Consider the following 15,524-nt stretch of genomic DNA (forward strand, 5'->3'; position numbering starts at 1 on the left):
GAAAAAAATTAACAATTGTAAAACTAACAAGCTTTTCAGATGTGACTTGTATATGAGGGATGGCTTGCTGCCTCTATAATACAGTTTAGAGCTGCAGTGGAAAGACATCAGATACTATTTTCTTTGCTTCTCATATACATAGCAGATTAATAATTTACATGCAATGAACCAAGGACCTTTAAGTCAGAAATATGAAGCAGCAGCAGAAAAAATAGGCCAGGAGATTAATATTTTCCAGGCATTCAAAAATCAGTCAGTTGTGTATTACTGACCTCATTATATTCTTTAAAGAGATTTATAAAGTGAGAATAAGCTGTGTATTAAGCTAACACTTCTATTCCTGTTTTAAGTTCAATTTTCTCAAATAGAAAAAATTCTACCAGTATCTTGGAGAAACGGTATTCATCATAGTGATGGATCAGCTTCCCATCAAGAAAGAAAATATGAGGGGCAAGGAAAGCAGGACCCATGCTGTGTGTTCCCTTTCAAGTGTCCTGCAAGCGTAGCTCTGGCAGAAAAGGGAAAGTCCAGAGGCTCTTCACTGACATCAGAACTGGAAGCCAAAGATCAGATCAACCTGTTCGGCAGGGTTGATCTGAATCGTGACCTCATGTTCTCCCCCATCTCCTGGAGCACACTGAATGGAGGAACGGAGGAAAATGCACAGATTGACCCCTCCACCCCAGGGAATTAGAAGGGGATGTAATAAGGAGCCCAGCTTATCCCTTGGTTCAAGCAGAGTATCTGACACTTCTTCTTAGAGCCTGATGGAAATTAATATCAGGATATCCCCAGACTATGTTTATTTACACTTCAGACTGATTCTCCAAATCACAGTTGTGTGTTTATGAGCAGATGAATTTCTGCTAGCACGTTTATGATAATTAGACCACTGCTATGTGAAAATGGTGCTTGATACAAAGTCCCAAAGACTGACTCCTGCTCTCAACAGAGGAAGGCAACCATTTATGAAGAACCTTGTGAGAGTGTCATCAGCTGTCACCTTAATATGATAACCACAAAGAGGAAAGAGTGGCTTAGCCTTCCTGACTACTTTGCACTTAGAAACATTGCTATGTAGGATTTCTTCATCTAGCAACCAAGGCTCTTTGCTCTTGATTTACCAAAATTACTCCCCACGCAGTAAGGAGGGACTGTGTTGCAGGAGAAGAAAAGGGGCAGCTGTAGTGGCAGATCATCACATGTATTGCTATGGGTTCTGCAGATCTGGACCCTGACCCATGAACTTTCCATGTTGACTTCAGACCTGTCTGGTCGCCATGGACCTGCCTGGTGATCCCTGGGTTATGTCTGGCCCTTGTTCACCCCACCAGACCTGATCCTGACTTGAGGAGTGACTTACGTGCTTGACCTCAGACCTTCTTCATCATCACACACTTGCCTGATGACCTGGGCTCTGGGCTGCCCTCCCACCCCTGCCTGCCTTGCTCCCTGGCTAGGGGTGGTGGGACAGGCCCTGGCTGGGAAGGTCCTGCCCTGCTGGCCACAGTATCCCCCTCAGCTCCTGGCTTCCCTACCTTATGGAACAGCTGGCACTCATGTCACCAAGAATGAACCCCACTTGTGAGTGTATCCAGGATACTAAAATGACCTCAAAGAAGAATTTTGGCTTATATTCACCATAGGTAATTTCTAGGGCCTATTTGTGAACTCTTTCAGATCAATAGAAGACCCAAGAACCCAAGGATGTACAGTTTCCCATCAGGCAGTCATCTCTCGTCCACCAGCCTGCCCTTCACCATCACCTAAATAAAGAAAGGTGCATGGAATTCACATTATAGATGCTAAGTCCAGGGTAATGCCCCCCTGTCTCAGGGTCAAAAATGCAGTAACTTCTTCCTCAAGGATAACTTTCTTCACGTGTGCTAAAAACCTGCAAATTCTGTAGTTGGCACCATTCAATCATTCTGAGGCTGCACGTTCTCGTAGAGCAGAGCAAAGAAGCAGCTGTGTCCTTTGTATAGGGTGTGCAGATGGAGTTTGACTTTTCATGTGGTCATCTGGATTCCTTAACGTAAAAACTGGAATGGAGTTGAGAGGAAAAAAAAACAAAAACAACTAGAGCCCATGCAACTTCAGAAATGTGAAGGTCACAGAATTAACAAAAATATTGGGTTTCCCATTAAATAAGCAGTAGGAAATGTGGAACAAATAAAATGTCACCTAAGAAGTTCTGATTTAGTTTCAGTGAGTGCTTTGTTCCATACTTGCAGAATGAGAAATTTGGCATGGCTTCATATGGATAATGCAAAAGATAATGGTCTGTCTTCAAATGCAGACGTGCAAGGCTTAAGTAGTCTGACAGACCATTACTCAAAGGTAAAGAGCATCACAAAATATCAATTCTAAGCTATTGTAAGGGGCAATGTATGAGGTTTGCTACCATGTGGACATTTGAAAGTCCGATTTACGTGTCCTTGCTATGTTACTGACTTTTTAGGTACTCTATCAACAACAGAAAGTATTATCAGAAGTGTCACTGGAATGTATGGGTGAATACGTAAACAAACTCAATAAATATGTATGTGAGTTGCTTCAGTTAACAATGACAGTAAATATACCAACTTTAGTTCTGAGAGATTTTAAATATTTATGTATATCAACCACTACACATAAATCTAAGTGAACTGTTAAAAGCCTGGCAGTTGTCCTGTAGGTCCTAAAAAAAAAAAAAAAGAAAAAAGCAAAAGTAACTCTGAATTCAATACAAGTCATTGAATGGTAACAGATGAAGTCTTACAGAGCTGGAGCTACCTAGAAGAGAAAAAGTAATTAATTAAATTCTGGCTTTCACCTTTATTTTCACAAGGCAAAAGTTAGCAATAGCTATAATGAGGTTTTGTGTCTAAATTGTTCTTCTAGGAACTTTATATTATTAATAAAAGGATAAATTAAAAATTGTGTGATTTTAAGAGTAATATTTTATGTTTCTTTGTAACCCTGTGAATACCTAAAGCATTTGTCACAATTCTATGTTTTGTGTAGTTTGGGCTTTAATTACAAAACCAAAATTTACTATTCCTATACCTGTCAGTGGGCAAAGAAGGAGAACAACCAACACTTTACAGAGTTCTTTAAAAGAATCCAGAAACTCCTGAACTGGAAAAACAGGCTTTTGATAATTCCCGTGACCTCTCTTCCAGAACTAAAGAATGTATCTGCTAGAGCCGGGATTATGGATGCTGTCCTTTAAATACTGATAAGCACATAAAGAGGATTGGTCTAAAATCAGATTGCCTTGTGTTCTGCTGAACATTCTGGCTCATGGAAAGATGTTTGATATTTGTTAGGGTAGAGAGTCTTCATACAGAGTAGCAGTTATTTTTAAGTTCCAGTATTTCTGGGGAAGCCAACTACACTGATACAAAACTGTAACGCACTTTCTATTTTATTGGATTACAACAAAGATACAAGTGATCGTAAGTAAAAGACATAAATAAAGTAAAATTCATCATTAAGACAAGTGCAAGATCCCACACCTGAGATGACATGACCAAAGAGACCAGTACAGGCTAAGATCTGTGTGGCGGGGGGACCAGCCTTGCTGGAAGGGACCTGGGGGTGCCGGTGGACAAGCTGAGCAGGAGTCAGCAGAGCGCCACTGCAGCAACGAAGGCAAGTTGGATCCTGGGCTGCATCCACTGGGGCATCACTAGCAGGGACAGAGACGGGGTCATCCCACTCTGCTCAGTGCTTGTCAGGCCACACCAGCTCTGGTCCCCTCAATTCAAAAAAGATGTGGACAGACTGGGGAGGGTCCAAATGAAGGCCATGAAGGTGATCGAAGGGCTGGAGAACCTGCCCTATGAGGAAAGACTAAAGGAGTTAGGTCTCTTCTCCCTGGAGAAAGGTCAGGGGGGACCTCACTGCAGTATTCCAGTACTTAAAGGTTGGCTACAAAGATGATGGAGGGTCTCTCTTCACAAGGAGAAGACAAGGGGCAAGAGGTACAAGTGGCACCAGGAGAGGTTTCATTTTGATGTAAGATTTTTTCATAGTGAGAACAAGCAGTCACTGAAACAACCTCCCCAAGCACGTGGTGGAGTCCCCATCACTGGAGTTTTTCAAGATGCGGTTGGACAGGTTGCTAGATCATCTCATCTGGGCTCCCTTTCCCATGGTAAGTTGGAACACACAATCTTTTGATGAACAGCCTGGGCTGTTCTATGGTTCTGAGATTCTATAAAGGTGTGTGGTATTTGACACAGACTTAAGTAGAACAACAGTTCGTCAGTGACAGCCAATACCAATAGCATTGTTTTTTATATGATTTATAATAAAAAACTGATAATTACAGCACACTTAGAAAAACAGTAAAATAACAAAGGTAGAATTTAAGAAGTCTCCTCCCTTTTTATTCTGTAACATTCTTACACCGAAAAGGCCCGCGTTGCTTTTCTCGTTCTTACGTAAAGACATTTTCATTCACCACAACTCTCCCCGACGCGCTGGGTTCCCCTACGACGGCAGCCGCTGCACTGAACTGCCAGGGGCACCCGCAACGCGACCCGCGGCCCACCTGAGGGCAAGGCACCCCCTCCCTCAGCAGGGGGTTCTGTAACTTCATACGCACCGCAGAAGGGCTCGCGCCGCGCCGCGCCCCGCCCCGGGCTCTCGCGTGAACGGCGCCGTGCCCGTGCCCTGCCGGGAGCGCGCGACCCGCTGCCCCGCTTCAACGATCGTTACCGCCCCCGCACGGCTGCGGACGACCGGCGGCCGCCCATACCCGCCGGGTGGCGGCGCGGTCCCCGGCCGGGGAAGGGGCTCGTCCGCGCAGGCGCACTGGCGCCGCAGGGAACGCACCGGAGCTGGCGCTCGACGACGTAACTCCGCATGGCCCCCTCCTCCCATCTCTTTGGCGAGAGCTTCCAGGTCACGCCAGACCAATAGCCTCCACAGCTTCGCGAGCGTCACCGGCACCACGTGAGCGGCCAGCGACTCGCGCCAGAGGCGGGTGCGCTGCCGGAGGTGGTTTCCGCGGCACTCCTGCGTCCCATCAGGCAACGCGCGCGCGCTGCTCCTCCACTCTATGGTAACCATAGAGATCCACGGCGGTGGCGGATCAATACTGGGACGGCGGCGGCCGTGGCGCCGTGGGGAACATGGCGACGCTGGTGCTGGATAACGGCGCCTACAACGCCAAGATCGGCTACAGCCACGCGAACGTCAGGTGAGGGCCCGGGAGGAGGCGGGACGGGCGGGCGTCCCTTTGACGCTCCGCCGGCACTCTCTCGGCGCACCTGCCTTCTCGCTTCTCTCCGACGGCGCCTGGTCGCACGGGAGGCCGACCCTGCGGGCCCTCAGCCCCTCACCGGCGAGCGGGCCGCCAGCGCGCCTGCGCTCGCCTCGGAGAGGCCCGGCCTAGCCCCGCCCCTGCGGCCTGTGCCGGGCCCCGCCCCTGCGACGCGCGCCGGCCTGCCCGGCGGTACCGTTCCACCGTCCCCCACCGCCCATGGAGGGGGGTGTCAGTCCCTGGGGGTGGCGGTGTCTGAGCGCGGAGGCGCCCCTGACGCCCTTTTTGCTGTACTGGCGGTGGGGGGTGCAGGTCGCTCAGTGCAGTGTGCGGGGGGGCTGTTGTTTTGTTTTTCCAAAAGGTGCCTCATCGGAGGTGTCAGAAATTAGAGATTTCCCTCGTTACTCGCTCCAATAAATTGATGCAAACCAAAACGCAGCAGCAAAAATATTATTGAAAGTATGCTATTTATGAAAGTAGTGTAAAGACAATGAATGTGTTTCATATCATGATGTATAGGAAACTTCCCAATCTTTTCCAGTGTTATTCCCAACTGTCAGTTCAGATCAAAGACTGCACGCTTGAAAACCTTTACAGCAAATCAACTGGATGAAATTAAAGATCCGTCTGGTCTTTTTTATATTCTCCCTTTTCAGAAAGTAAGTAAGACATCCTGAGTTTAACATTATAGCCAAATGTAAATTGTTTTAAGGAATCGTTTTCATACAATAGGCCCCAACTGCAGGGTTTTATGTAGTATCATACAAGAATCAGATTCAGCAGTGTGAAGTTTAACAATTACAGAATCATTTAGGTTGTAAAAGACCCTTAATATCATCGAGTCCAACAGTAAACCTAACACTGCCAAGTCCGTGTGTAAACCGTGTCCCTAAGTGCCATGTCTACACGTCTTTTAAATACTTCCAGGGATGGTGACTCAACCAGTTCCCTGGGCAACCGGTTACAGTGCTTGATAACCCTTTCAGTGAAGACATTTTTCATAATATCCTCCCCTGGTGCAACTTGAGGCCATTGCGTCTTGGCCTATCACATTTGGGAAAAGAGACTGACACCCACCTCTCTGCAACCTCCTTTCAGGTAGTTGTAGAGAGCAATAAGGTCTCCCCTCAGCCTCCTTTTCTACGGGCTAAACCTTCCCAGTTCCCTCAGCCGCTCCTCACAGGACTTGTTCTCCTGACCCTTCACCAGCTTTGTTGCCCTTCTCTGGACACGCTCCAGCACCTCAGTGTCCTTCTTGTAGTGAGGGGCCCAAAACCGAACACAGTATTCAAGGTGCGGCCTCACCAGCACCGAGTACAGGGGCACGATCACCTCCCTACTCCTGCTGGCCACACTATTTCTGATACAGGCCAGGATGCCGTTGGCCGCCTTGGCCACCTGGGCACACTGCTGGCTCATATTCAGCCGGCTGTCAACCAACACCCCCAGGTCCTTTTCTGTGGGGCAGCTATCCAGCCACTCTTCCCCAAGCCTGTAGTGTTGCATGGGGTTGTTGTGACTCAAGTGCAGGACCCGGCACTTGGCCATGTTGAACCTCGTACAGTTGACCTTGGCCCATCAGCCCAGCCTGTCCAGATCCCTCTGTAGAACCTTCCTACCCTCAAGCAGATCAACACTCCCACCCAACTTGGTGTCGGCTGCAAACTTGCTGAGGGTGCACTCGATCCCCTCATCCAGATCATCGATAAAGATATTAAACAAGACCAGCCCCAGTACCGAGCCCTGGGGAACACCACTTGTGACCGGCTGCCAACTGGATTTAACTCCATTCACCACAACCCTTTGAGCCCGGCCATCCAGTCAGCTTTTTACCTAGCAAAGAGTGTGCTCGTCCAAGCCATGAGCAGCCATTTTCTCCAGGAGAATGCTGTGGGAAACGGTGTCAAAGGCTTTACTAAAGTCTAGGTAGACAACATCCATAGCCTTTCCCTCGTCCACTAAGCGGGTGACCTTGTCATAGAAGGAGATCACGTCAGTCAAGCTTTCATAAACCCATGCTGACTGGGCCTGATCACCTGTTGTCTTGTACGTGCCATGTGATGGCACTCAAGTTGATCTGCTCTGTAATCTTCCCTGGCACTGAGGTCAGGCTGACAGGCTTCTGACAAAGAGAAGAATGTGTACAGGAAACAAAATGTACATTGTTTTTGTAGTGTAGTAATTAACGTATTGATGGGCAATATTTGTAACATTCTTTATCCTGTGTAACATTTACTCCTTAGCATAGAAATGTGAATTTAGACATTTTTACTCTCAAATTTCTTTATATTATCAGTCTATCAATCACTTGACATTTTTCGATTTCTAGTATTTTTTTTTTTAAGCATGATTTTATTTTCTAAATAGTGTAAATTTTTTTCTAAATTCCTACAGGGTTACTTGGTGAACTGGGATGTCCAGAGACAGGTTTGGGATTATCTTTTTGGAAAAGAAATGTATCAAGTAAGAGCTTTTTATTAATTACAGATTTTTTGTAGGTTAAATACTGACTAATAGAATTAACATAAGTACATAAAATACTAAATAGAACTGATGAGTTTGAAAGTGCCTTCAATTAGAAATCACAGGGATTTATTTTTTTGTGAACTGAAGAAAATTTTTACTTTTAGGTCTGGTGTAGGAATTTAAAAAGCATTTACATTTTTTAGTCTTGTGTCTATTCATACTGAGTTCAGTTCACATATGTTAAAGAATTCACATCAATATAATTAAGAGTTCAAGTCAGTAAAAAATAATAATAATTATAGACAGATGCAATGTGGTTTAGAGATCAAGAAACTGTTGATGTAGAATAGAGTCATGAGCTATGTCAGTAGGCCAAAAGACATACACATTAATCATCTTTAACCATTTTTCTACCTATGAGTAAGTTGAATGTATAATATATAGTTATCTGATACTTAATTTTTCTTACTTATCACACAAACTGGATTTAGCACAAGAAGTGTAGTAAGGCTTCCCTTTTATTTTTTCTTTAAAAATGTTATATACTCTGAAAGTTTTTGGTTTTTGTAACACCTAGGAGGCAGAACGATATTGAGAATGAAAGTAATGCCTCAAAATATCTTAGTCTCCATACATAAAAATATACAGTGCTGGCTTTTGATACTTAGCTTTCATTTTAGTTTTGGAACTAGATTCAATTTAGTCATGGTTTCGAGGAGAATTTGGTTTTGATTCTTTTTCATGAGTGAAGACTACAGAGAGATACAGCTGGTAATATGTTTAGGGTCATATCCAGTTATGATTAAAGTAACCTTCTGAAGTCCTCTCTAAAGGAGTTTGAGATACCAGTAAATGTAGAAAGTCAGGATCTTTTGCTGGCTTCATTAGAGGTCACTGGGAGTTTTATTATTGATTCTACTTTGCACAGGACTTCATCTTTGGTTACTAGATAGGTGATTTTATGATGGAAGTGCTGAGCTGTTGAAGAAACTTAGCTTTCTGTAGTTGACAGGATTAGTGTAAAGTATATTACATTAGTATTGTAGTGTTCCTTCATGGGTATCTCTTTAAAATGTTGGATTACGATTTGTAAGGATGGTAACAGGAACAGAATATGTATGAAGGTGTTCCCTTCTATTATGTTTTTATGCATTAATTTGATAAAGTTGTATCGCTGCTCATGAAGTTTTTAAAGAAACACAAACTTTCTAAGCCTAGCTTCTACAAAGAGATTCGGCAACTGGTAATCAGGTCTTCAAATTTACATGATCTTCAACTGTTGCAAAATATGGTAATGGCATATTAATCTGTAAGTTTTGTGTAATGACAATCTTAATGTATTTTCATAGGTGGATTTTGTAGATACCAATATTATTATTACTGAACCTTATTTTAACTTCAGTTCAATACAAGAATCTATGAATGAAATTCTATTTGAAGAATATCAGTTTCAAGCAGTTCTTAGAGTAAATGGTGAGTCTGTCTCCTCCTGGTTTGTATTTATGTATTTTGAAGGTTAACCTTGTAAGTAAGTAAGTAAATAAATAAATAAGCATGCATGCATATGCAAACACATGTATATATGAAGATAGTAAAGAAATTATTTCCTTCCAGGCTCTTGACTAATATGCTTTTATATGTACTCTAACTGGATGAAACATTTGGGGTTTTTTTCAGAAATTCCAGCTGTACTCTTATACTACTTTCTTAAGAGTGTCATGGTATATAGTTAAAGGAAATGTGAGGAGAGTCAGGATAACAGAGCTAACAGATGGATTTTGAAACAGGATAGTATTTGAGAAAGTGTACCAAAAATTTGCATTAAGTCTTTGGTAGCTTTCCTTTTTTTGGGGGGGGTGGAGGTGTTTTTTTGTTTGGTTTTGTTTTGTATTAGCAAATAAAATGCAGCATTACAATCATGAAATGTATTATATCTTACAGGGAATGTGTAAATAACATCACAATCCTTTTGAAAGATAGCTTGACAGAGGATACTCCTTTAGATAGGTTTGATAAATTGTGGTGTGATCAGTCTGCTTGGACTTTAGGAGAGGAAACTGAGCATGGACTGGAATTATTGAAAAAGAATAAATGGGGGCACGTACGATACTTAATTTTATATACCGTCAAAATTAGTTCATGTGTTGGCTGTAGTATTATGTATTGAGGTCTTGGAATTCTGTCAAAGGCATTTAAATTATGAAGCAAGTACACTTTCATATCAATATTAAATTCTAAAAGTGTATATTCATATAAAAATTGAATGAGATTTTCTGTATTTCAGCTGGAGCTCTTAGTGCACACAGGTATTTCCGGGATAATCCATCTGAGCTATGTTGTATCATTGTGGATAGTGGATACTCTTTTACACACATTGTACCTTATTGTAGAAGTAAAAAGAAGAAAGAGGCAATCATCAGGTAAACTGCAGTATATATTTTCTAGAAGAATTGTTTGCTATGCCTGAACTTAATAATGACAGAATTCCTTGTGTTACTCCTTTTCTGTAGGATTAATGTTGGGGGAAAACTCTTAACCAACCATCTGAAGGAGATAATCTCTTACAGGTAAAGCATGCTGATCATCATCTAGAGACCTGGTATGAAATGAGCTAGAAGTTTGTGGGGATATTCTTACTGGTTCTGTGAATTTTAGATTAAATGCTGTTTAAAGGAGAAGGGAATTTTTGTCTGTTTTAATCTGCTAGCTGCCATTTTGAGCTTAAGCTCAAGATGAATTAAGATGAGTTTAAGCTCTTTGAAGAATTAGGCTGTTAGTTTTTAAAGTGCTGGCGCTTTTGAAGTTGCTGAGGTTACCTGTATGTTCACAATTATGCAAGTCCTTACACATTTTCTGAGATGTCTCAGTAGATCATCAGTCAGTTTGCTAACAGATTCTATCAATACTACAAATAAAATTCAATAGGATCAACTTTTCATTAGGATCTTTTAGCTTGGAACTTTATCTAGGTAAAGGTCTTTGCTAGTAGAGCTAATTGCAGGATCATGGCTGTACTTGTTATGAAGACAGTGGTCAAACGCACGTAGATGTTTATATTTATTGAACTGTGAAATAGGAAAATACTAAACTCCAGTAGGCCAGGAATGCTTTTGTAAATTGAATACAAGTTTTAGATACTGAGACAGTAGCTTTCTGTGATTTGAAAACTATGGTTGCTCATCTCCAGTGGAAAACTGGACAGGTAGTGCTAAGACTTAATTATTCTCAAACTTCTGTGGTTTTGTTTTTTGTTTTTCACAGGCAGCTACATGTTATGGATGAAACACATGTAATTAATCAAGTGAAGGAAGATGTGTGTTACGTTTCTCAAGACTTTTACAAAGACATGGATGTTGCCAAGTACGTATACAATGGTGCTAAATGTAAAAGTTGGTCATTCTGAATAATCTATTTGTACAAACAAATAAAACTATACTCTCAATCAGAAAATTTTCCAGTTAAGTCAAAGGAAGTCTTGTCAATATAATATAGTTGGGATTTAGAACTTGTTCTTTATTCTGTCACATTTTACATTCTTCTCTTTCAGATTGAAAGGAGAGGAAAATACTGTAATGGTAGATTATGTTTTACCAGACTTCAGCACAATCAAAAAAGGATTTTGTAAGGTAATGATAGTATGGTTTTTGAAGTATTTTTTTGACTGTTCCCCTGCACAAGTCTAGTAGAGAGGTTAAAAAGACTTTCTTTTTTCTAATGCTGTATTGTAACTTCTTTCTGTGCTGTGCATTAATTGCTAAAGTTTTCCTTAGGAAGTTGAGATGAAAATTAAATACTATTTTTCCAGCATAGCATTTTATATTCTATTATTTAATACTTGTAGCTTTCTATGCTTGTGCTCTGTCGTACAACCTACCCATATCATTATTGTTGGGTTTTTTAAGTTAAGTTGTTTAAGTTGGAAAACGTTTTCTCTGCTTTGATACTTTTTTATAAGTCTCTCTGAATTTCATTTAAATACCCTAATAGGTAGAAGGCTCAAAGTCATGTTATAGAAGAGCCTGAAAAGTCTTCATACCAGTGAAGACAATTTAACAATTTTATCTCATTTACTGAATTGGCCATAGTTTCAACAGCAGTCCCAATATTTTAAGGCCACTCTTGTGCATACCTGTTTTATTTTGCTTTAGGCAAAACTGCAGTTGATAAGTGCAAAGTCACTTCAGATTTAATACCAGAGTAGGTATTACTCTTCAAAGATTTGTTGATAATACGACTTAATGTAGAATATACTGCCTACCTCTGCAGTACATGAAGATTAGCTGACTACTCTAGGATATAATTTCTTATCTTAAGCAGTGGCTACTATTCATGTCTTTAATTTAGCCAAGGGAAGAGATGGTGTTAAGTGGAAAATACAAGACTGGTGAACAAATTCTTCGTCTAACAAATGAAAGATTTGCAGTTCCAGAAATACTCTTCCATCCTTCAGATATTGGTATTCAAGAAATGGGAATTCCTGAAGCCATTGTTTATTCTATTCAGAATTTACCTGAAGGTATAACCTGAAAGTATTTTGAAAAGCGTGTGTGGGAGGTTGCATTGGGTTTTTTTTTTTGTTGTTTTACATTTTGGTTTTTTGTTTCGTTTTTTTTTAAGCATCCAAAGTGTGTTAAGAAGCTAGTACTCTCAATATGCCAGCTACTAAGTTACTGTGAACTGTTCTGTCTTCTGGTGTGTGTCATGTACTCTAAACTGATTGTCTGCAAGATTCTCTGTTAGGCAAACAGTTTTGTGGTGATTCATTGATTGGTTTCTACTCTTGCTTCAGTTCATCGCTGTAGACATAATTCTTCTTAACATCCTTTTCTAACATGACCTATCTGTCTTTGACGCTGATGATGAAATATACTTGAGATTAGTTTTATTTGTGTTTTAAAATATCTTTCTTCACTGGAAGAAGAGAAAAATCAAATTGATGAGAAAAATGAAACTGACCAAACTCAGTAATTCAAGCATCAAAGTATAAAACCTTTTTGATTGCTGTGTTTGTCAGAAGTAATACTAAAGCTTTCATTTTACAGATGATGTACATGTAATTAATGTTATTACATTGGGGCTATTACTTTGTACTCTTAAAAAAACTGTGTCATTTAAAATCCCTTTTGAAAGGGGAATTGTGTTGGCAGACATGGAATTTTATGGACAAGGAAACAGTAGTTATTAAAGCCAAATTCTAAAAATCACGGAGAACAGAGGGTGATTGATCACTTTCTTGTACTTCTCAATAAAACTATTTAACTGATGTGATTGTTAGATGATCATAAAATTCTTCTATGCGTATTTCTTACTTCTGTTCTAATTCATAACAAAACTGGGAAAAAAACCTTTAATCTTTAAATATGTATTCAGTTTTTAACTACAGATTTACTTACTTATTTTACAGAAATGCAGCCTCATTTCTTCAAAAACATAGTTCTGACTGGGGGAAACACCCTTTTTCCAGGCTTCAGAGATCGGGTTTATTCTGAAGTTCGATGTCTTACTCCAACTGATTATGATGTTTCCGTTGTTCTTCCTGAAAAGTAAGTTCTAAACTGTACAGAACAAGCTTTGTCCTTCTAGCAGAACAAACTATAAAGTAGGATTTCTTTTGCTGATTAAAAAGATAGATTGAGTAAAGGGGTTAATTTAAATATTAAGTGAACCAAAATTGTACAAGAAGAATGTTTTAAATCAGTGTATTTTCAGACAAACCAAATAAATTAGAGACCTCCTGCTTGTCCTGTACTTTGGCTAATAAAGTTAAGCACATAAGTAAGTGTTTTCAGGATCAGTCTTTTTATTGTAAATAGATAAATAAGGCTGTATTGTCATTAAGTGGAGACATAAGAATGCAAGATTAGAGTTTAGTTTTTTACTTAGAAGAATTTTCAGCATCTGAATGCTTCCATGTCATTATTAATGTAGCCACTTCAGAGATTTGGAAGAGGTAACATCTTTGCAGGGAGAGAGTATATAGTTGAGACAAAACAACTATATCTTGAAAGTACAAAAAAATCTTCACTTTTTTAAAGTATTATTAAAGAGTATTTTAAAATATTATTAAGGAATCATCTGCGCAAAGTAAATGCAAAGACATCTCCACATCCTGCCCTCTTCACACCTGCCTCCAAAGAGGCCCTTGCTTTTTATAAAAAGCAAAGTCAGTTAGCCCTGCTAAAATTTCAAACTTTGTTGTATAACTTGTCTGGAGCTGGATGGTTTGATTTATCAATTAAAATATATTTTTAAATAGGTATGGCTAAATAAAAATCTTGGAAAACATCACTGCATACTTCTATTTTAAATGAACTTACAGATGAGTAACAATAACTTTGTTCATTTTTCAGCCCTATTACTTATTCTTGGGAAGGTGGGAAGCTCATTTCTGAAAATGATGATTTTGAAGACATGGTAGTAACTAGAGAAGATTATGAAGAACATGGACACAATATCTGTGAAGAGAAATTTGATATATAGGTAGCATAGTCGGACACATTGTTTTTCCATTGTTTTACTCAAAATGGAACTCTTTGAACTACAACCTGTTTTCTGTCAGTTAGGATTGTGTTTTAGCTTTCCTGTATTTAAGTGGGTTGGAAAAAAATAATTTTCAGAGTTTAAAAATAAAGTTTTACGAGTCTAATACTATGAAATAATATGTTCATTTGCATTTCATTGTGTTTTCATCTTTTACTGATAGCTTCATTGTATTCTTATTGCAGAAAACCTCAATGCATGAGGCAATAAAAATACTGAATGCTTGTACTGGTGTGACACTAATGCATAGAAAAAATGAAGTGGTTTTGGTTTTGTTTTTTCTGTTTCAAAATGAATGTTCTTCTAAAAGTCGTGCATGCAATCAAATGGACATTAAACAGATCTCAAAAGGTCTCTTTGAGATTGCCTGTCCTGAAAAGGAATATGTGTTTTATTTTTAGTTATTTTAGTGAATAGCATGAGAGGAATATACTTGAAATGTGACCACTACTATTGAAAGTGTACTTCGGCTTTGAGAAGAGAGTAATTTGAAGAAGTCCTTTTGAAAAAGGGGTTTTGGGTTAATAGGTTGTGGGGTTTTTTGTTTGGTTTTTGTTTTAAACAATGGCTGAGCAAATAAGCTTCCTGCTACTCCCCTCACCTTTCTGAAAAGGTGATATCAGAAGCTATCTATCTGAGGTGAATGAAGCTTGCAACTGTATCCTGGGTAATCCCATCTGTGTCCTGGCCATTCATTCTAGATAAACACAAATGCCTCAGCCTGTACTTGTTATTTTTGTTTACAGAGCAAAGGTGGCATCAGAAGCTCTGTTACTGTGCCATCAGTCTGTGCAGCACTGCATGCAAGAGGGGAAAGAGCAACAGTACGGGCTAATAGCCAGATAGAAGCCTCAGAGGGCTGTGCTAGTAGGGGCTGCACCAGCTGGCTTGCTTGGTTGTCAGGACAGAGGCAGGCACTGGCACAGGGTGGATAATGGACACACAGGTGCTGACACTGATCTTGACCTGATGCAGCTTGTGACATCAGGGGAATTGCTGATTCCCCTGATTTAGTAGGGCTGGTGATGCTCCATGGTCTCAGATTTGCAGAGTATCATCCTATTCTCAGCTGGTCTCATATTCTCCCTTGACTGCCCCTATGTAAAACGGGTAAGTATACTGACACAGTACACTTACCTAGCTTGGAACAAAGAGCACTGACTGATTTGGGCAGTTGATGGCAGGGATCAAGCAGAGGCTTCACTGGATTTCATGCACCGCCAGTGATCCTTGTCAAGGTCCAGAGAGGGGCACTCTGAAGGAC

General features: G+C 40.4%; 1 protein-coding gene across 1 annotated transcript; it reads left to right on the top strand.

The window, feature by feature from the left end:
* The first annotated feature begins 4,843 nt into the window (after nucleotides 1-4,843).
* On the top strand, nucleotides 4,844-14,488 carry ACTR6 (actin related protein 6). The gene is made up of 11 exons (XM_059816606.1): nucleotides 4,844-5,191; nucleotides 5,796-5,913; nucleotides 7,649-7,717; nucleotides 9,070-9,193; nucleotides 10,005-10,140; nucleotides 10,231-10,287; nucleotides 10,982-11,080; nucleotides 11,268-11,346; nucleotides 12,065-12,236; nucleotides 13,125-13,263; nucleotides 14,071-14,488. The coding sequence occupies exons 1-11, from the start codon at nucleotides 5,124-5,126 to the stop codon at nucleotides 14,198-14,200; spliced, it is 1,191 nt and encodes a 396-aa protein (XP_059672589.1). The 5' UTR covers nucleotides 4,844-5,123; the 3' UTR covers nucleotides 14,201-14,488.
* The last annotated feature ends 1,036 nt before the right edge of the window (nucleotides 14,489-15,524 follow it).

The sequence above is a fragment of the Gavia stellata genome, chromosome 4, assembly GCF_030936135.1.
Source record: "Gavia stellata isolate bGavSte3 chromosome 4, bGavSte3.hap2, whole genome shotgun sequence".
Taxonomy (NCBI): Eukaryota; Metazoa; Chordata; class Aves; order Gaviiformes; family Gaviidae; genus Gavia; species Gavia stellata.